The 21,966-nt window shown below is 36.5% G+C and overlaps 1 protein-coding gene across 1 annotated transcript; it reads left to right on the top strand.

The window, feature by feature from the left end:
* Positions 1-343: 343 nt before the first annotated feature.
* fgf16 (fibroblast growth factor 16) lies at positions 344-18,620 on the top strand. Its single transcript, XM_006632609.3, has 3 exons — positions 344-840; positions 9,230-9,333; positions 16,466-18,620. The coding sequence occupies exons 1-3, from the start codon at positions 570-572 to the stop codon at positions 16,709-16,711; spliced, it is 621 nt and encodes a 206-aa protein (XP_006632672.1). The 5' UTR covers positions 344-569; the 3' UTR covers positions 16,712-18,620.
* Positions 18,621-21,966: the final 3,346 nt, after the last annotated feature.

The following is a 21,966-nucleotide window of genomic DNA, read 5'->3' as shown; positions in this document are numbered from 1 at the left end:
TTTGCCTTTTTTAAACGAGTTCAATTTTTTATACTGTATGCATCCTAAAAAAAGTTGAAACTTGGTTAAAAGGTGCATTGCATTCACAATGTTAGTACGGTTTCATCAGTCGGTATCTCATGTTTGCCAAGAGCTGTTACACACCATTGGCTAGGTGCAATGTCCAGATTTCTTATGGAATTTGACTATAATCATAGAAATAATAACAGCAAAAGAGGGAGTGAAGCTACACTTTTCTTCAGTAAGCAAATAGATCCGCGTAAAGTAGGGATGCCAGCCAGGCGTGGCTTGTATTTGAATATCCAATATGTGAATGCTTGGGGAGTATGTATATAAAAGGCTCTTTCCATCTGATAAACAGACATTTCCACAGTGATGAATAGCAAGGGATGATAAATGAAAACAATATTATTGACAACCTGTTCATTGTAGGAAGCCAGAAGCCTTGCGTGAAGTGTTACGATTTGTAAAGCATCTATATGGGTTTGTATTACACCTTTCAGAGCAAACTTTAATATCTGAGTCGATTAAAGTTTTAATTGGACTTGCAACTCTTCCCACGACGAGCGATGGCAGAAGTCGGCGGTTTTCTCGGGGCGCTCGATTTGGATTTACAAGGGTTTCCAGCCTTCGGGAATATTCCCCTGCCGGAGTCGCCTGTGGGTTTGAATGAGAGATTGGGACAGATTGAAGGGAGGTTACAAAGAGGCTCTCTTACGGATTTTGGACACCTGAAAGGTATTTTGCGGAGAAGGCAGCTCTACTGTAGGACTGGTTTCCATTTGGAGATATTTCCCAATGCCACCGTACATGGGACCAGACAGGACCACAGCAGATTTGGTAAGCAAGACAGAATAAATGTGTCTCACTTTGGAGCTTGTGATTCTTTGAGACCAAATACATTTCAGTATATACACTATATATGCTAAGAACTTAATCTTAAAATGTAATTAACTGTAAATTTGTATTTTTAAAAGACAAAAGAATTTACTTTTTATTAGTTGAGTTTAGGACTTGCTTTTAAAAACGTTACTAGATCTTCGTGCAGAAAGAAATCGGCGCAGTTTTTTTTGTGCATTAAAACAGATTTTAAAGACATGCGATAAGCCTACTGTATGTAAAATAAAAGTACATCTGAAAAATGTTGGAGAAAAAAGCTTTAAATGGTTGGAAATTCTTTGTGGGTGAGAACCTACTTTAGAAATGCCCTAAATGACAGCAATGAATCCAGTTAATTAACTGCTAATTTAGATGACGTGGAATAAGGTAAGCACATTGTCGCGGGTAACTGTTATTTCAGTTTTCAAAGGGGTATTTACCCTGGCACGTCTGCTTCATTACCGCTGTTATTATTACTAGCCATTCTTGCCTGAACAATTCCGAGCTGCTTGATCTTCGGGGAACCCGGGTGTCTTTGCTCCACTGGAAGCAAGCGATCAGCAAGAGGGTCTGTTTTTCTTTATGAACTGGTTCAAAGGATCCAGCCGCCACAGTTACACACACACACACACTACTAATTATACTATTAATATAAATCATCCCAAGGAACAGTTATAATTAGAATTATAAACAAATGAGGTCAGGACGCAGAAATGTGCATTTTTGCTTTTCATGTTCGTGGTAATTCTGCAGGTGCAGCTTTTCTTTAAAAAAAAGTGAAATATCTAAATTAAAAGCACTGTGGAATTCAAGGAAGTTTAATGCTTGGTCTTTAAGCCAAAACAAGCGCGTTACTAGAGTTTGATTTTTATCATCACGAAATCCCAACAGAAATGTGTGCTTCATTTAGTAAGGGCAGGGTGCCTTACTAAAAAATATAAAACACGCGATTTAGCATTACATTTGCCAATTTATTTAGACTGAAATGTGCCGTCTTTTCACGGAAAATACACCTAAGTCATTTCTCTGTAGTTTATAAATCATGTCTATCTAAACGGTGAAAAGGAATATTAAAAACAATACTACCCTTTGTCAATCAACTGAAGTGTTTCAGGCAACACTGATTAGAAACATACAAAACCTGACAGAATATTTTATGATTTGCGGTTTACGATGCATTCCTCATGCCAATAATACGCTTATATTTATGTGTTCACTAACTCAATATATTGTTCTTCTGTGGGCTTTCAAATGCTTTCATTACACTTTTTGTTTGACTTTTACATTCTAGTGCCACATAATGAAAGAGTTTAGCAAACCTGTATGTCTTCCAAAAGTCTTTTGACATAAATGTAAAGGATTATATTTTTGCATAAAAGATTACACTGACAAACTGCTAATCCCATTAATTATTATACAAGAGGACTGTGTATTGACCAAATAAACTTTGAACCCAATTAGGTTTGAGATTTAACCTTTCTGAGATCATGAATCAAGTCCATGTGTTAATTCCAGTGTAGTGTCTCAAGATATTAGTTTCAGTAAAACATCAAACAATCATGGTGCATTAGGCTCTTTTGCAGATGCTCCTTAAACAGTGGCTGAGTACTGGAATTGAGTAGAATCTTAAAAAGCAGTCTTATCCTATGCAGGACAAAGGCAGTTGTGCCTTCAGTGTTGCAGCTGGTCAGCTGGAATTGCACTGTTGAAATTTTAATTGCTCTGCATTTTCTAGTCTTGCTGCATACAGAAATGAGTGACAAACAGAGACAGTAGACTGGCCATTCTAATAAAACTAGTTTTTTAAAACATACTTCACTGTTTCATTTCTCGTGAGAACATCCCATTTATGTGGTTTATAAAAATTAGTTTTAGTGCATTGCACAAAGGATATTTCTGTATCTTATCTTTGCATTGACATATATTTAGCATATAACTCTAAGGTTACATCACTGTATATACTGTATATTTATGTGAAATTAAAAATAAATGTTAAAAATAAATGGAGAACGTAGTGGCATTTGGATAAAGACCTGTCCATGGTCCTGTTTTTATCCTGTTACTTGTCACTTATTTTCGAACTGTGCTAATTACTATTTGGTTACTACTTGCTACTAAATTTAAGTCCATTCTTTTTGTTAGTTGGAATTTTGTCATTTCTAAAATTGTTTTTAAACCTTTTATATCAGACTTGACAAAAGACATCTTTTCTGTAGTGGCTACCATCATGCTTACTTCATAGTGCTTGAAAGAGTTATGAACTCTATGGTGTGCTGAATATGGGGTCATGCGATGGAAAATGCAATGGCCTAGAAAGAATAGACTTATCTGTATAGGTAAATTACCAAAGAAGAAATGGCCCAGTGCTAATATGATGATAGTATAAATGTTAGTATAGTGATGTATAATATAGCAATTATAGTATCTTTTGAAGTATAACGTTCTGAAAGTGTTGCACGTTTCATCTGTTTTCAGTAGAAGGATTCTTAGAAGGATGTGATGAGCTGGGGACTTACCCACTAGGTACAAGATGCAAGGCAAGACTCCACCCTGGGCCTCCAACCTAGGAATAGGAAAGGATATACACAAATTGGGGTGCCCATTTGGGGACACCTGTTCATATCTACTGTAGCTACTGTATATAGCTCACCTTAAGACTGAAGAATTAAATCGGAGCAAATGTGCATGTGTACAGAACCTTCAAACACAGAAAAACGGAAGGTGCTCTTCTTCAGTTGTGAGACAGCAGAACTAAGTGCTATGCTTTTGTGTCTCCATCTTTATAGTTAGTTACTCAGATAACAAATCGTAGCACAAGCGACAGTGTCAGTGTTCCATCTGTTGATTCTGCTGCAAATAAATCACATTCTTCAGCTAGACCATATTCTTTTCAGTGTTATTTTGTATGTCTTTTAAACTTATCTCTGCTCAATTGTCATGCCCAGAAATCACTGAACATCCACTCATGGTGAACACGTTTTCACTTAACACAACTCATCATCCCCAAGGTAGAGTTTTCAGCTGTTTCCAATCACTGATCCCTGAACTTGTTTAACTCACATTTCAGTCTTGCAGGTTTGCAAACTACTGTATATGCAAAATAGTGTGTTTATTTTCACCTGTTGCTGAACAAGATGTCTCAAAATATTATTTTCAATCTATAGTGTTAATAGTGTAGTTTACTAATTACAACTACAAGCAACAAATTAAATTACCTAAGTATTTTTTAATTATGGTTAATAGTCAATCGGGTTACGAGACAGTGGCTGATAATTGGCTTTTAAACAGAGATACATTGTAAACACCAAACTTGTTTAACATTACTTATCCATTTCAATTTTACAGTTCAACTCAGGATTCTGCAATGCTTGTCAGTTTCTTAAATCTTAGCCACCTTCTATTACTTAACTTTAAAAGGTTGATTACCAATAAGCCTTATATCCGTATTAACAGTAGTACCAGTAAATCAATATTACCATATTGTCAGAGACAACTGGATAGTTCGGAAATGTATCAACTTTCAGTACCCTTTGACATTGTTAATTGTTAGGATGTTGTTTGATTATATAGTAGCTTTTGGTCTGTGCACTTTCTACATTTAAGTCCCACATATTTTCTGAACATTGTGCATTCACTGTAAACTTCATCTTAGGAAACTAAACTAACTTCATATCTCGGGTGTACCTCAGGGCTCAGTTCTATGATGGTTCTAGGATTGCTTATTGACCCTGGCTTATCTTATCCACTGACAGCTTTTTAATCTTTCACTATTATTCTCCTGACACACTGCTACATAGACTATCAGTTAAATGTCCTGTACAGACTAAAACCTACATGAAGAAATTAAGATCTAGGCATTTCCAATTTGCTTTCTTAATTCAGATAAAGCAGAAGTAACTGTATTTAGGATAGAATAGTGTTAGTGCTATTTTTTTTCATGAAGTATAAATATATATAATTGTTTAAATATTATATCTACCCAAGAGAACCCTTGGTTCTAGAGTTTGAACCGACAATTATATAGGCGTGTATCTACTGTATAAAATAAAGAAGACAGAGAAATGTTTGAAAATCAGCTCATTCATCAAACCTTGTTTCATTTTTGTGTTTTTATATGTTGCATTGAGAGTTATATTGTGCTTGATCTTTTGCCTAGCTTTTAAGTCTAAAAATCATAGTTGTCTCAAATGTCAGTGGCAGGTACAATCTAATATTTGGGTCACAGAACAGAACTCAGATTCTTAAAAAAAAAAAATTTTACTATGTACTGAGTCTAGCACTTTTTTTGCTAGCACAGCTCTAGTTCATCTTATCTTTCCAAGTTCCTGACAGCTTCTACCCCCTCCTACACCTTGAATTAGGACTTCTAACTTTAGAACTTCTGGCTGTTCCCAGAGTGTGAAACAGTTAACACAGTGGGTGGTAAGTCTGCTGTTATCATGTTCCGTGCTAATGGAACTGCCTCCCAAACTACATCAGGGAGTCTGCATCTGTATCTATTTTAAAATCCCAGCTCAAGACTTATCTCTTTGACTTGGTATTTTCACTGCTGTAAAGCATCTTGAGAAAACCTCCTATCACTAAATCTCACTCGGCATTGTATTTCAGACTTGAATTCCGATTTTTGAATTAAACGCACCACGTGACCCATACCTCAAGTGAATTTTGTACTTTCTTGTCAAACATGTTTTTAAAAACAACAGAATGATGTCATTGCTTAAGTTTAATTTAATATTTATTTCAAAATTGTTTCAGTGTGTACCCTTTGACACAATACTTCTCTACTTTGGAGCTATAGTCCTTTTTATGCCTTTTATGTAATGTATTATCTGTAAAACTGTACAGATAAAATAAAACTAGGAAAGACGTCAATTAAAATGTAAAAATGAACAGTGATAGCTCAAAGTTATCTTCATATCTCTTCTGTATGTCTCAATCTTCTGAATGAAAAAAGCGGGCCTCTTTTGGCATTTGTGAAAAGGACTGCTAGTTTTCATTTTCTAGTAAAGAAAGTAGACAAGTATTTAAGATTATGAAGTTTCTTGTACATTACTTTGTAGACTTAGCTTCGTTTATAGATGAAAACAACTTATCAATAGAAGACAAATTCTTCCCTGCATCTGGTTAGGCAGTGTATGTGTGTTTGTACTGTACATATCTATAATTTTAAGATGGAAAACTCCATACTTCAGATTACTTCTTGTCTATATCAGTGTTTGGAAGTTAAGGAAGACTGTTTTAGGTGAATTGGTTAGTGTTTTGTCTTAGGAGTCTTTTGAAATAGACATGGCTTAAATTTCCTTTTAGTAGAAATGAACACTTCTCACTGATGACATAAAAAATCCCATTTATGATCCCAATCATAGACAAGATTGCCAGTCATTTTTTTACTCCTTTGTTTTAGAAATAGGACCAAGACAACACAATTGCAATACAGTTGCTGTGGATTTTATTCATTTTAGTGTGCCATTATTTAAATTACAAGACCGTACAGAAGTAAGCACTAAGCCAGTTTAGAAATTGTGTTGCCATCAGAGTAGCAAAGTGGTAGTGATGTTTCACCATCACTTTCAAATTGACATTGAATTAAGAAAAACACTGTTTTGCAAAGTCTTTTTTGTCAGTGTTGGCATTCATGAACAGGGACACACAGTTAAACAATGTTTAAATTAGATAATTAACATGGCTACTACCTAGTGCAACCTAAATCATCACAATGAAATATAGTGTGAGCAAAAACAGATCAAACAATTAGTTTACTCAATATAATGTCACAATGTTCTGAAACCTGAGCCTTGCTTTTAACTTCCTTCATTATTGAATACAGGTATTTATGTAAAATAATCAGTGCATATGCTATTTCCTTACAAGGTACTCCAAGGTACTCCATTTTATTTATTTATACATATATAGTAGTCTTTTGGATGCTTTTTTAAGCTTAGCTCAGAGATGTATATATTCTTCTTGTTCATTTTGGTCTTGGTCCCCTTTACATCCTTTTTACTATTTATTTTTCATAATATTTTTAAATATAACGCATTAAATTATTAGGCCATTGCTTTATAGACCTAATTTTGCTAGCTATAGTTGTGTATTGCATTTCCACTGAGCTTCCAATAAAACAGGTGTTAATGTATCAACTCATTCTCTCCCTATCCCCCATCTATTGTTTCTTAGTCTTCTTGTCTTACTGTGTCAGTTTTTCATTCTGCTGTGATGGAATTGTAAGACAAGGACATAAACTAGGTAACTAGTGTTAAAGATATACCTCAAAAATATTAGCTTGAGCAACTCAAGAGGCTCAATCAGCAAAGGCCTTCAATCACAGAATCAATTGCGTGACTTTAAGCAGGAGTCCCCAGCCAGGATCTCAGCTTTTGACAAAATAGCAATTCCTGTGGCTCTGCAGGCGTTCAGTGATGTCAGCGAGCGTTTTGGCGCTTCTCCATTCAACACTTATACCTCTGCAAGGCACCGTGAAGACTGCAATATGCAGATGAGGAGCATGTTTGCCAATTCTTATTTTACTCATGATTTACAACTGTTGCAGCTGTAAGTTTTAAACATTTGGCAATTCCATATTAGTTGGGCATAGAATAAAGTAAAATTGGTCATTTCTATTTAAAAATACAAGGAGGTAGACATTGGCCCTTATACCTTTGTTTCCCAGTCCACTATCTGTTTGATGACACAACATCAGATTTAGTCTCTGTACTCACAGTTGGACATTCCCAATATTTATGAGGGAAACTAATGTCTCCCATGGTACTGAACTTTGCCGTTTTCCAGGCATTCTTATTTCATTGCATAGTAAAGGTTTCATAAGGATGCTGTAAGATTTTGGCCTATACCACCTTCCTATATATTTAGTGTCAATGCAGTCTTTTTCAGATTCCTAAAAATATGGGATTTTGAGAGTTTTGAATTCACAGGTCAAGAAAAAAGGTCATACACCTTTAACGACATTACAGGGTTTTAACTTATTAATTGCATTGAGTAATTAAAAAAAAAATTCTAAATATAGTCCCTTGATGAATCGTTATGTTTGATTGTGAGTGAGTTTTGCTTAAAACCTTAAATTCTGAATTCTAACGTAAAACGTACCTCAAAAGTCAAAAACAAATTAAAAAGTGTAACGTGTTTCATAAAACTCAGCTAAAGTGGTGTGTTAAAGGTTCCATGTCCTAATTTGTCATGGAATAACACCCCTTCTTAGAAATTTAAGTTCTTTGGAAATTTTTCCCATTTATCTATTACAGTATCAACCAAGGATTCCAAAATCGGGCAGCACAGGTGCACAACGGTTATCGTTGCTGCATTGCAGTACTGGGGCCCTGGGTTCAATTCCGGACCTTGGGTACTATCTGTATGGAGTTTGTATATTCTCCCCATGTTTGTGTGGTTTTTCACCAGGTGCTCCAGTTTTCTCCCATAGTTCAAAGATGTACTGGTAAGTTAATTGGCTTCTGGGAAGTTTGGCCCTAGTGTAAGCATTTGTTTTTGTGTCTGTGTGTACCCTGCAATGAACTGGCATCCCACCCAGGATGTATCCTGCCTTGCTCCATTTGCTTACTGGGATAGGCTCTGGCTCCACAACCCTGGAGTGGTTAAAAGGATGGATGGATTGCTGATTTGCAATTAGTGTTTATGCATCTCAGCATTCACATGAAGGGTTAGTAGTGTAGTCTTGGCAGCAGAGATCTCTGTTACATAAGAAGGGTTACATACTGTATGAAAGGAGGCCATTTGACCTATCATGCTTCATTTTTTGCCATTTTTTTTATCTAGGAATCTTATCTAGCTGTTTTATAAAGGATACTAGAGAAACAGCTTCAGCAAAGTTGCTTCTTGATTGGAATCTGGAATGCATTCACACCTACAGTAGTTCTTAATGATGTCCTTGGATAATCGTTACACTGTTGGTCCTGAAGCAGATCTCTAGTTCGACTTTGTCAGTACCTTTCAGAATTTTGAAGTTGTATTAAGTGTCCCAATAATCTTTCTTTTTTTATACCAAAGCAGTTCAGTTGCTATAATTAAATGATTCTAATGTACAATGCCCTTAGTGAAATGTGTCAATCCGATCTGCACACAGAATTCTGTGAAATTAGGTCTTACTAATGCATTGTATAATTTCATGAGATAATTCTATACTTTTCACATTTTGACTTGTTCTTATTCGGTCAAAAGTATATAAAGATTTGTCACAAATTTACTATTTAAAAATGACAAAAAATAGCAAATCATTTTGGACATGTTTAGTTACCAATTCATGAACTACAGTAGTAAACCTACTGTATTTTATGGAGCATCATGATCCGAGTATGAATATAGTTATGTTTTCTCTTAGGGATCCTGGAATTCATTAGCCTGGCTGTTGGTTTGGTCAGTATCCGTGGTGTTGATGCTGGACTTTACCTTGGAATGAATGAGAGGGGCGAGCTCTATGGGTCGGTAAGTTTGATACATTGCATGAACCGTATTTAGGAGTGGTTCTGCGGAGAACTGCATAGGTAATGTCTGACAACAATTCATTGCAGTTCAGGAATTTTCATGTTATGGTTTAAATTCCAGATTGGAAAAGGAATGTGACTGACTCACTTCAAACTGAAAATTTACAGCTTCAGTGATGCCATACATTATATCACACTGAATACAGGAGTGACACTCTCAATAAAATAGTATCATACATTGTGCTTGACCCATGTTGATACAGCCTTTTAAGTGATGTCTATTTTTCTTTCTACAGTTAATTACGATCTCTTATTTCGTAAGCTGCTTTCCATATGTGACAATGCCAGAACATATACCACCATAATCACAACGTGTGTTACCTTAGTTCTCTCACATTTTAAGTGGTCTTTCACCTTTTGAACCCACCTCAGAAACCCTGTTTCACGCGTTCATCTCTCAGTGAAGTCTACACAGTCACCTTCCTTGCTGTTTTTTTACTTCAACATACAAAAGCACTGGTGTATGTTAAACAAACCCCAGTTACACCCAGCTACTTAATCAGTTGACACTAGAAAATTTAACTTAATTACATCCATGCCACCTATTAGCAACATTTACTGAAATTGTCACAGACTCTTCTGCATTTACCCTGGCCTTACTCACCCCACAACTACTTCACAAATTTCACTTCAACAACTTCCAAATTCATCACCAGCATTAGCAACCCTCAGATTCCCCCTACCCCAAAAACTACATTTTTCAGCTGATCCTGTTTGGCAAGAAACACTGCTCCCTGACACAGTAGCAGCCAGTTTGTTTTCACTCTAATCACACACTCAGACCATCTGTCTGCCCACAGATACAGTATTCAGACACAGGGAACAGTTAGGTTTCAACCTATGTCATTTAGACTTCTGTCTCTTCCCTTGGAGAAAAGTTTGCACTGCAAAAGTGACAGGCAATGCCTAACCTGTCATCTGTAAACCCTGATTCAGATAGCCCATCCTGTTCCTTTGGAGTGCACTTAAGCTTATTTCAGCCTGCCAAAAAGTACCCAAACAAATGTCACCTGTCCAGCTCATGTGATGCAACTTAGTACAAACCTAAACTGTTTTTTTCTTTCTGACCCATACAGACCTGTAAACTGTCTCAGTCCATTAATGAGAAGAATTCTTACCATAGTCTCAGGTCTGTTGTTCTTATAAGCCTCTTAATACTGTAAGTCCAAAGAAGTGACTAAATCCACCCAGAGCCTATCCTGTCAGCTTGCTTCCATTATGGAAATTCACTCCCTCAGTGCTAATTACTCAATCAAACCAGGTGTGCCTCATTACAGAGGTTTTTCCATTAATAGTGGCTTTCTCACAAGTCACCTCTCACTGTGCGAACACACACCACGTAGTGAGCAATGGTGTGGTGTGTCTTGTTCCTCTGATATGCCCTACAACAACTCACCAGTAAAACATAACAGGTGCTTTAGCTTTTCTGATTTTGTGATACAATGGTCCATTCTTAGATTTTTAATGGCTTCCACTAGGTGACAACAAGGATCCATAACACTTATTGCAGCTTTTTTGGTCTGAGTGATGTACAAGAACACAGCAGAGAGCTCTCCTTACTACTCTTCCTGACCCCAAAGCATTCCATGAAAGACAGATTTGGAACAGGAACTGAGGTGGATTCCTACATTTTACTGCAAAAATAAATGTGAAATTAAATGTCTTTAAAGTTCTTCTTATTTACTTGTTATATCCAATGTTGCATTTGTACAGTCTCTGTTCTCTAATCCAAATTCTTAATGATTTATAGATATGTAAACTGATTAGTGGGAGTGTGAGGGAGAGTGTTTGAATGGCACTCAGACAATGCAAACCACAGCAGTAACATCATTGGGGTTTCTCAGTGTCAGTTGATCCCTGAGATGTGCATTCCTGAAACATTTAGAACTGTACCAAGAACACTGTTTTCCATGAAAACACACCCATGAGTTATTTTTTCCCATAGTGTCCATAATTTATTTTATTTCCATAACGGATTTATTTTCAAAGTTCACTTTCGTGTCTTTGCTAAAAACAGAAATAATGCAGTACAGCATTTACAGGAGGCATGCTTTTCGTCTTGCCGTATTTTCATAAAGCAAACACATCGCAGGTCTTTGTCAGTTCGGCGGCTGTTTTGGGGGAAAGAATTACATAAGCAGGAATGAATTTGTAATAATCAAACCAATACCTCATATTGATTGCAAAAAAATAAGAAACATCCATTAAATAAACACGAACGTTGCTTTCTTAAACTTGAAGAGCAATCAATATTCTCTTTAACATGAGGAAAAGAGCAATCATGTTCTAAAGAAACCACCAGCACTGCCATAAATCACACAAAAGCAGCCTGTAATTAGTTTTTTTAAGTGTGAAATTATTGTGTTCATGTCTGACAAGTTGGCACCAGTTCAGGTTCTTTTCAGCATCAGTTGTTAAGTGGCAGTGTGAGGTGCTCTGCTCAATGTGTCAGAAGAAAGTGAAAACAAGAAAGGCCCCAGCAAACCTGAGCGTCATATTTCTGCTGAAGTCTTTAGCCTTCTGCTCATCTCTGTTTTTACAGCAGTATAAAAATTATCACAAGTTTTGGATCTCAGATCTAAAGAATCCACCAAACGCTTACTGCATCACCTCATCTATTTGGTTTCACAGTAAGTTTTTCCAAAGTGTTTAGTTTTGAAATAGTTCTTGCAGCCACCCCCTTGAATCAGCTTTTAGGGGTTATAATATGGGACTATTACTTGCTCTGTGTCTGTGGCAGACATCTTTTTTTTTTTTAGCACTCTGAAATAATGTGTATAACGAATCCGTCCATGAAGATACAGTAGTGTGGGATATATAAAAATATGAAATGACTACTATAACACTAAAAGAAATTTGAATTTTTGATTTTAGTGAGACAACATCATTACATAAACCAGCCCGATAAGATATCTGTGGTTTTAGTAGCCTTAAAATACTACAATGGTAGAAGCTTTTACCATTTCCCATGGCATTTATATTTTAAATCTTGACATCTCACCTGCCGAAGCCAGCATTAATAGTACATATTGTCCCATAAAACATAACGAATTCAGAGTTACAGAAAACATTTTGAAGGTCATTTTTTTCATGGTGGCTGTTGTTTTGGGTCGCCTTTTACTGTGTCATCGTAAAGAACATAATCTAAATGATAATGCAGAAAGGAAGAGTAATATAGTGTGGGGTTATTTGAGGTATCTATTAAAACCCAGTTGTGATTACATTTTCCCTTCTATCGTGATGTTCTTGTGAAACCCACCAGACAGTCAAACATAATTTCAATTTCACCTCCAAGAAATTGTCACTCAAGAAATAATAGTAAGACGTTACCTCTTTGCCACACTGTTTGTTCTTTTTCATTATGTAAATTGATAAGCCACACCACAAAAGGGAATACAACATACCTTTCCTGTTTTAAGGAGAGCCCATACTTTATATGAAAAAGTTGGGGGATAGTGCAAAGCAAGGAGAAATATGTTCATACGATTGGGTCTTTTGGCAATGCAGTGAAAGGGCATTCTAATTTAAGTTGAAAGGGCAAGAAAGCCAATGATAAATAAAACGTTCTAGTTAAACACAAATGAAGCAAAAATTCATTTTTCGTTCCATTACACATACAGTACACCTGAAATCAAGGCTCAACTGGACTGGTGAAGATGCCTGATTTGAGACTCTCATGATCTTGACATCCAGAGTTAAAGTCTGGGATATGTCACTACCAGAATGTGATGGGGATTCCTTTGGCAGTGAGACACAGTTGGCTCAGTTCGACCAGCGATAGGGTTAGGAAACATTTTCCAGATCTTTCTTTGTTCCTGTGACCTCAGGCTGCCTGTAGTGATGTCAGTGAGGAGATGTTGCTCCTGTAAAGGGTGCTAAAGCTCCTGTCAATCACAGTCGATCCCGAGGTGTGTCATTAGATGAAAGGCTTGATGACTGAGTGGGTTAAAGGAACCTGCCTGTGCTTCCTCATTGTATCTGTACAGGGGGTGTTGCTCTGGACTAAGATTTAAAGACACAATGATTAAAAACTGGGTGGGTATAGAATAGAATATAATTCACTAGTTTGGTCAAATTCTAATGAACTCAAAAAGATGCATACAGAGGAACAGAAGATTTAATATTTGGAGTTAATGTTTTAATGTTTTTAAATTTAATGTTTTTAATGTTTTTAATTTAACGTTTGGAGTTAACTTGCCTGGATAAGGAATAGAAAGCAGAAAAAAGTATGTACTCCCCAAGATGAATGGCAGGGGGAGTTCAGAAAGGAACAGCATGCAATATCACAGAAATAAATGCTCATTTTTATACCTTTGTACAGGATTCTTGATTTGGTTAAGATACAAACTCAATTCATCACCAGCACTGTCGCTATCAAATGGTGTAAAACTAGAACACACATCTCTCAAACCCCCCAGATAAGTTTATTTCCCAGACATGTAAAAAGCAAGTTTTACTCTGCAAGTAGTTAAGAAAGGGATGTGCACTTAACATTATGGAGAATGGTGCTTATTCAAGGTTTACTTTCTAAGGTTTTTAATTCTGAGAAACAAAACATGCTCTCCATTGTCTGAAAGTGGCTATAAAATAATGACGGTGTAAATCAAGTAGAAGACAAGAGTGGTATGGAAAAGAAAATGAACTGATTATTTTTGGAAAATAGTTTTGGAAAACTGGCAGGACTTTGAAGCCAGTTTTATACTGAAATCATAGCTGAAAGTTCTGCTGACCATGGTGTGGTATTTGACACAGGACCACTGCACACAAATGGCTCTGTTATACAGTAAAGTTAGAGTTCAAATAATTATGTATACCTTGTTGCATAATGGTGAAATTTACTGTGACTCCAGTATGTCTGACCAGGTCAAACACATGGTTGCTCTCACACTCTTCTTTCCTTCATTGATGGTGTCTAGACTTGGTCAGCTTCAATCCATTCAGTAAGATGTGACTGACTGTCTTTTTCACAACTGAAGGCAGCTTGCACCTAATTAAAAGCGATCATATGTTTTTGTCAAAATACTAAAAAAGAAAAGGGATTAATAAATGTGGTTTAAAACGCATCAAAAATCGCTGTTCAAATAATAATTTGTAACCACACTACATACCAGATAATCATAAAGTTCAGACAAAGGACCAGTAGTTAATCTGATGCTCTGTTATAGGATTAACTCTAAATTGTTATGAGAAACATTGTAAAGGTCTAATAGGTTTATTTTTTCTATCTTGAGCTTGCTCAGTATTTTCTGTCGTTTTTTCTGATGTGTGCTAGGACTGTCCCCTTTGTGCTGCTCATTGTCAAACAAGTAATTACTTTGAACATTGCATTGCGTGACAGAAAATGTGTTCTTGTCAGGTGGCCTGAGCAAAGATGATGGAACATCATTTCAGTTTTAGACACTCTGTAGCAAAGGCCCAAACCCTGTGATAGCAAGAGGTGTCATAGTCAGGGAATGATGCTGGCATAAAGGTCAGAACATGAAGAATGCAGCATCCCTTAATCCACAATCACTAGATTCCAGCAGTTCCACCAACTGATATGAACCTCAGAGACAGTCGGTGATGCAGAAGTAATTACTAACCATCAACAATCTGAGGAATCCAATCTGCATATTATCAGCAATGGCTTTCATCATAGCTGGTCTGGGCTTCACTGAAGGAATATAAACCTAATTGCAGTCACCAGACTGTTCCAATTTGCCAAGTTGACAATCACAGCTCAAAATCCCTGGATGTAAGATTGTAGTTGATGATGTATGCACTATAGCAGAAGAATCATAATGCTTATAACAGGTTTGCAGATTTTCCCTCCAGCATTATTCTAAATGGAAAGGATCTGACCCTAATTGCCTATTTTCCTATTTTTTTGCTAGTTTTATTTCAAGTTTTGGTGTTCACAAAAATAAAAAAATATGTTGCTTTCAAGTACAAAACTGAAAATTACAGCATCGATTCACCTTAACCATTTACATGCCAGTATTAGGTATAATATTCAGAATAGCCGATAGAGCTCAAGTCATGTGATGTAGAGGCTGTTTCTAAGACATTAAGGTACTACAGAGTAGTTTGGTTTCACAGATTACTTTGCTTGCACTGCTGCTAACTCCTTCAAGAATGAACAGTCAAGGAAATACATTTTTACTAACAATAAAATGCTGGCATAGGTGATGGATAGTTACATGTTCACACCATAACACTGATTAAAAATCAGAAGATCATTTAGAATGTTAACTAAAAACAAGAGGTCAGACAGTAGAGGGTCTCTTTGGAATTAACATTAAGCAAAACAATACTACCTGTACTTGCAGGACTCCTGACTGACTGAGTGCAGGTCGGTTTGGGTATAGAAATGTAAAAGGATTTTAAGACAGTTTCTGACATTAAAAAAAAACTGCAAAAGGCTTTGCTGCAGTCTTCCTTTCTTTGTGAAAAATCTAACCCATGTTTCTACTAATAAGGACAAGGCATAAAAATGATACTGCATTTAATTGTGCACTTAAGTAAATGTTCTGTATGTAGACAAGATAGAAAGACAGTATTAAGGCAAGAAAACTGTGTTTATATGGATAGGTTTTTATTACTTTTCACAATAAGAAAAGATTCAATGTTCAACTACAAATAAAGTAAAATTAAGAATTGGTAAAATTAGTGTTATGTATAGAAAGGTGACAAGTTAGAAAGAGACTGGATGATGTGAGAGCCAGGTGTAGACAGAGCACAGACAGTGCATTCCTTAGATGAGGAATGAGATCTGAAACGTCTTAGTGCCACAAGAAATGGTATTGTTTTAAAATATTTAAGCACATAGAATATTCTGTACTTTTGACTCATATTCATCTGTTCATCACAAATCTGAAATTCTTGAGTATACAGCAAGAATAGCAATTTTGACTTCACTGTCCAAATACTTATGGTAGACGCTCTACTATATATAACATTTCCTACTGTACATATGTAGTAGCATTGCAGGAAAGCAAGAAGGGTCTTTATTGTTTAACACCTCTTGCTCCCTGCCTAGGTTAGGGACTTTTCTAAAATAATTTTCTAACCTTGATCCTGTCTATCTCTTGCAGAAGAAGTTGACAGCAGAATGCGTGTTCAGGGAGCAGTTTGAAGAGAATTGGTACAACACATATGCTTCAACACTCTACAAGCACTCAGACACAGGAAGGTATTATTACGTTGCCTTAAACAAAGATGGCTCACCAAGAGAAGGAAACAGGACTAAGAGACATCAGAAGCTAACTCATTTTCTGCCAAGGCCAGTGGAGATTGAGAAGATACCCTTGGCTTACAGGGACCTGTTTCAATATAGGTGACAGGATTCCTCACACGGTGTGGAAGGGGCATGTTTTGAGAAAACCCTGGCAGGGAAGGTTTGAAGATCTCTTCTGTCCCTCATCTAGTTGTGTGTTTTGTATTTGTTTCTCCGTTATCAAAATGCATAATCATTAGTATGCACTACAAAGGTTATGAATATAAATGTGTGTTCCTGGATTTATTCATTTCAATTTCCTGTTACAAACTGCACTTCATAGTTAAGAAACTATTAATATTAATGCCAATAGTTGTCAAACAAACGTCTGCATTTGTTTTAGAGCAACTTGGCAGCTCATGTAACTTCATGTGAATATTTGAATCTTGCTCAGTCTTAAGGTGATCTCTCCCAGGTGTTATACTTTTTTCCTGAAGAACATCTCAAAAATATGAAAAACCAAGATACTTTAATACCACATCAGATTGTTCCAGTTAGACATTTAAATGGTACAGTGTCAGATGACTTGATCCTAGATCAGGTGACTAACTTCTCAAGGCTGAAATCCATCTAAATTCTGCTTTCTTTATCTCTGTGTAGCAATTTTACAAATTTAGTTTGCAAAGACTGCTTTTAGTCCCTCATTTATAAGTGCCTTACAAACATAGCCAAGGAAAGATCTGTGGAAGAATAAAACACTTGCAAATATAACGCCAGAAAGGATGAAAAGATAAGCACCTCTTGGTACTGTACAGCTGGGAGATATCATAGCTGACTGCCGAGTCTGCTGTTCTCAATCTAGCCCCTATGGTGTGGTTTTCCTTGTATCAAACAAAGAGTTTTAAGTGGCTTTTGAGGTAGACTTAAAGTGGTAATCTAGGGTCTGATAGAAAAATGGTCTTTAAACCCCTATATGAATGGTCCATCCAGGTTGGTCTTGTGGTAAATTACTAAACCTCTAATAGGCACATTGTAACTGCTAGATGTGTAGCCATTCTGATGACACATAGATTATTGTCAGTGCAGCCCGTCTAGTAGATTTCATAAGACTGAAATACAGTATAACAGTGTACTGCTGACACACTGTAGGTAACCTCTACCAAGTCTGAAAGACAGCAGTGGCTAGTCAAACACTTCCAGTACAGAATTCTATTCCCATAAATGGTGTTAACTTTCTAACAAATGCTTATCAGAATCAATTGAATATTTAAGAAACTGCAAGAACCATGGGCCAGATTAAGTCAAAATGTCAACTCACCTGCTAGTCACAAAGTCTAATCCACTATACTTGGGCAGCAGTCCATTAGTTAAATACAAGAGCCTCTGACAAACAGAAACCTGCCATCAAGTAATGTGTTTAATATGTACAATTGGCAGGAAGATCCTGATAAAGACATAGATGGGGCCTATGCAATAGACTACAGAAACCTACAGTATGTTAGCAAATGATGGCTAGATGCCATCATTGATAACACAGATGGAATACACCTGGTGTCTGGCAATTGAAGTAACGCGTTTGAATAAACTAATAAAAATGACAGAGGACAAGAAAAAGGAGTTCCCCCAAACCCAACTTGGGTATTTCCCAGATCAGTTTTCCCAAAAGGGAGTCTTTCTTGCTAGAACTGGATAACCTCCAGTACAAATCATTGGAAGACAAGCACCCATCTTTCTGACAATTAACAAAATACACTTAAAAGAAAAGCTGCTGCAATTAAGCTTCAGGCTGTTTCAGCTTTTTCAGACACAAAAAGCTATTGTTTTCCCTGCTGAGAGCAGTCAATAAGTATGTTATGTTGGCTTTTGAACTGAGAATGACTTGTAATGTTCCAGGTGTGGGGAACATTATTAAATTGTGAGCAAAGGTGGTGTATGTTTTGGATAAAACTATTTATGAGATGTACATTATATTTATTTTCTATATATTTATTTATTGAAAAGAAATTTATTTTGTAATGAACTTGAAAATTAAACAAAATGTATTCTACTGAAAGGACTAGATCTAAAAATAGTAATAAAAATGAATGAACGACAATAAAATTGTCCTGAAATCTGAAACTCTGTGACTGAAAATGTCTTTTACCAACATTTTATCTGACCAGCATCAACACATTTTCTCTTTCACGTCTCTTCATAATAAAACCAACAAGAAAGTACTCATCATGAAAACATGGTGTCGATCCATATGACTATTACTGAGAAATACCTAGTCTCAAACAGATACCTCATGCGGCATGCCACACTCTTATATGCGCTGAGCACTTGACTTCTGTTAACAACACCTGTGCTCAATAAACTCAGGAAAAGTCTACAATTGGCCAAAATGTATTTTTTTCTGATAAGCTCTATACTAAATATATGTATGAACATTTAAGTTGATAATTTGTGATAAAGCTCATATTCCTAATGAGCACATCATGACAGTTTGGCCTTTTCAGAAAGGTTTTTCCTGTAGCTACTTTACTTGCAAAGCCTTATGATGGGAATTGTTATATCACGTCTTTATTACTAGCGTACAAGGGGCTCTTAATGGCCTGTTCTAAATTTTGCCATTTAAGTTATGACTACCTAATAATACAATGAGCAGAAATCATTGAAAACTTAACTATATTTCTTGAAGGGGTATTGGGCTTTGCAAGATTAAGATGGCGAAATGACAAAGGTGGACAAATTGAGTACAGTGTAAATCAATAACATTAAAAACAAACTACAAGATATATAAAGAGCAAACATTAAAATTCTCAGGCTTACAGAAACTCCCAGTTTTTCCACTTTTGTTTGAAATCCAAAACAATGCAAAATTGCTTTCATTCTGATCTATCTCTCAGGAGACCTGGAAACTCAAACATGGTCTTGAATCATCTACAGTATGAGACAGCTTTTCTGTAACTTGTAGAGAAATAAATCACGCTATTGTGCCAATATTAAAAGAGAGGCTTCTAGGCCTGTGGTGAATGTTTTTTTTAGAAAAAAAATGTCTGCTTAAAAAATACAGAGTACAAAAAAGCAGCCCTGTTTGTATATGGGAGATGGGATTTCAGAGATATTTCCCCATTTGCTTTGTCAACTCTCTGGCCAGTCTTGTGGTACTTTATATTCTTTATTTGCAACAATCCATCGAAAACCCATCCATCCATTTTCCAACCCCTTCAGCCAGTTCTGGGCCTCTGGGGAACCGGAGTCTATCCTGGCAAGCAGTGGGCGCAAGGCAAGATACAACCTGGATGGGACGTCATTCTGTCGCAGGGCACACACAAGCACGTACTCACACACCAGGGCCGGTTTTCCCAGAAGACAATTAATCTACTGTACCAGTATGTTTGGACTGTGGGAGGAAACCAGAACACCCAAAGAAAACCCACACAAATGTAGAAACTCCATGCAATTGACACCCAAGATCTGGAATTGAAACAGATCTGCAATACTAACCAGTGCAATGTCGTGACTCCCCCATTGAAAGCCCTTTAGATTTAAAACATTCAAATAGTACGTTTGGATTTAGGAGAACTGATGAACCTAATTTGCCGTTATCCAATGCTTTGTTAGAAATCGAAATTGCTCAGCTTCTTGTCTTGCAAAGATGCAACACCTCTTATCTTGTTTTCCATTTTGACCTCTTTATGTAATTTTGGAAGGTTTCCAAAATGAACATTATAACATTTTAAGTTTGCCTTCCAAAGCCTAAAAAGTATATTCAGAAACCATATGTATGCCAGAATCACTGGGAGCCATGGCCATCACTGGCAATAGTAAGACTGTGGATTTGGCCTACAGATGGTAATCTCAGAACTGTGATGGGATGGGATTAACATTTCAACATCTGCAATAGCTGTAATGTTTCTTCTTGGCACATTTTTGTAAGCTGCAAATGCAAGCTCCCTTGGGAAGGAAATGGAAAAGCAAAAGAGAAAAAAGGAAAAAAAACATACTGGCAGCCGGAGAAATGAAAACAATTCTGAAAAAAAAAACTGCAGATGGAAGATTGAGGGAAAGGGGTGTTGAGATAGAAGCAAATGGTGTGAAAAATGAAACGGTTCCACAAGGAATTCATCTGGCCATTGCACACTCCTGATTACTTAAAGATTTGTAAGGAACCCATTTTCAGTTTTTCATATAGGTTATTGTGTGAGGACGCAGTAGACATGAACAAAATGTCAGTTTACAGTTTACACTAAACGGTACTGGTGGGGGGAAAAGTCGATTGGGAATGGCTTTTAAAAGACAATGCAAGGAGCTATTTCATTTCAAACTACCTGTATGGCAAAAAAACCCACCTACGTATTCCTGAATTTAAACATAGGAACACAAAGGAAGATGAGAAAGATTAAAAAGTATGAAGTGTATTAAAAAGAAAAAATGCTTTTGTCTGTGATGACGTTCTGAAGGTATGGAGGGAACTACAAGCAGGTGTGGCTCCTCTAATTACCCACAGGGACGACCCTGGGTTGACAGGTAATGAAAGTCAATTGTTTTGCTGGAGTGCATATTGGGAATGCTCTGAAGTTCTCTGGAAAAGAAATATGGAGAATTTGGTCATCAAAAGACAGATCCCACAGGATTTACAGGTCTCTTTACTTTTTCATCCTCTAAAGATCTGGGGGAAAATGGTAACTGTGACTCATGTAAGGTACAAAATTAAAGTAATCAAGGCTACCATCATGGTGGTATCAAGAAGGGGGTCTGAGCATCTGCGCTCTGGATTAGAATTTGACTGCTGACGTGCTGCAGTATGAAATTGCGATCATCATTAGGATGTGCTAGAAGAAATGTAAATTAAATGATACCAAGTCCCCAATCCCAAAGGTCTTTGAGAATGACCAGGCTCCATATCAATTGCTCTCCCTGCTGAAGAAATTTCCACACAATGGAAAACCAAAATTGAAAAACTTTTCAAATGAAACCTCATTTCCTGAAAAGTGCAAATCTCCTACAGGCAGCACTTCACAGCATGATGTTAGGAAAAATTAAGGAAGAGAGGAAATTCTCTGAATTTTGCCATGATATAGTCATAGTTACTGAATTGTATATTCTGGTAATTGGATTTCACAAAGAACATTGCAGTATCAAAGTGACTTTTCATGAAGTGGCATACATATACATTGATTCCTTTTATCTGAGCTATTCACTTTTTCTGTAATATTTCTGTAAAATTGTAAAAATGTAAAAATAGTCTGTTTCATCAATCACTTTAAAATTGGTTTGCCGATATATATGACAACCTCTGAAAAATTCACATTAAAGAAAAAAAGTCCCCATCAGATGTACAGAAATAGTATCGAGTCATATGAGTGAGATGAAAATGTCAGAGTAGCACAACAT

Source organism: Lepisosteus oculatus, chromosome 8 (assembly GCF_040954835.1).
Source record: "Lepisosteus oculatus isolate fLepOcu1 chromosome 8, fLepOcu1.hap2, whole genome shotgun sequence".
Classification (NCBI taxonomy): Eukaryota; Metazoa; Chordata; class Actinopteri; order Semionotiformes; family Lepisosteidae; genus Lepisosteus; species Lepisosteus oculatus.
The sequence above is the reverse complement of the archived record's forward strand: the minus strand, read 5'-3'. Positions and strand labels throughout refer to the sequence as shown.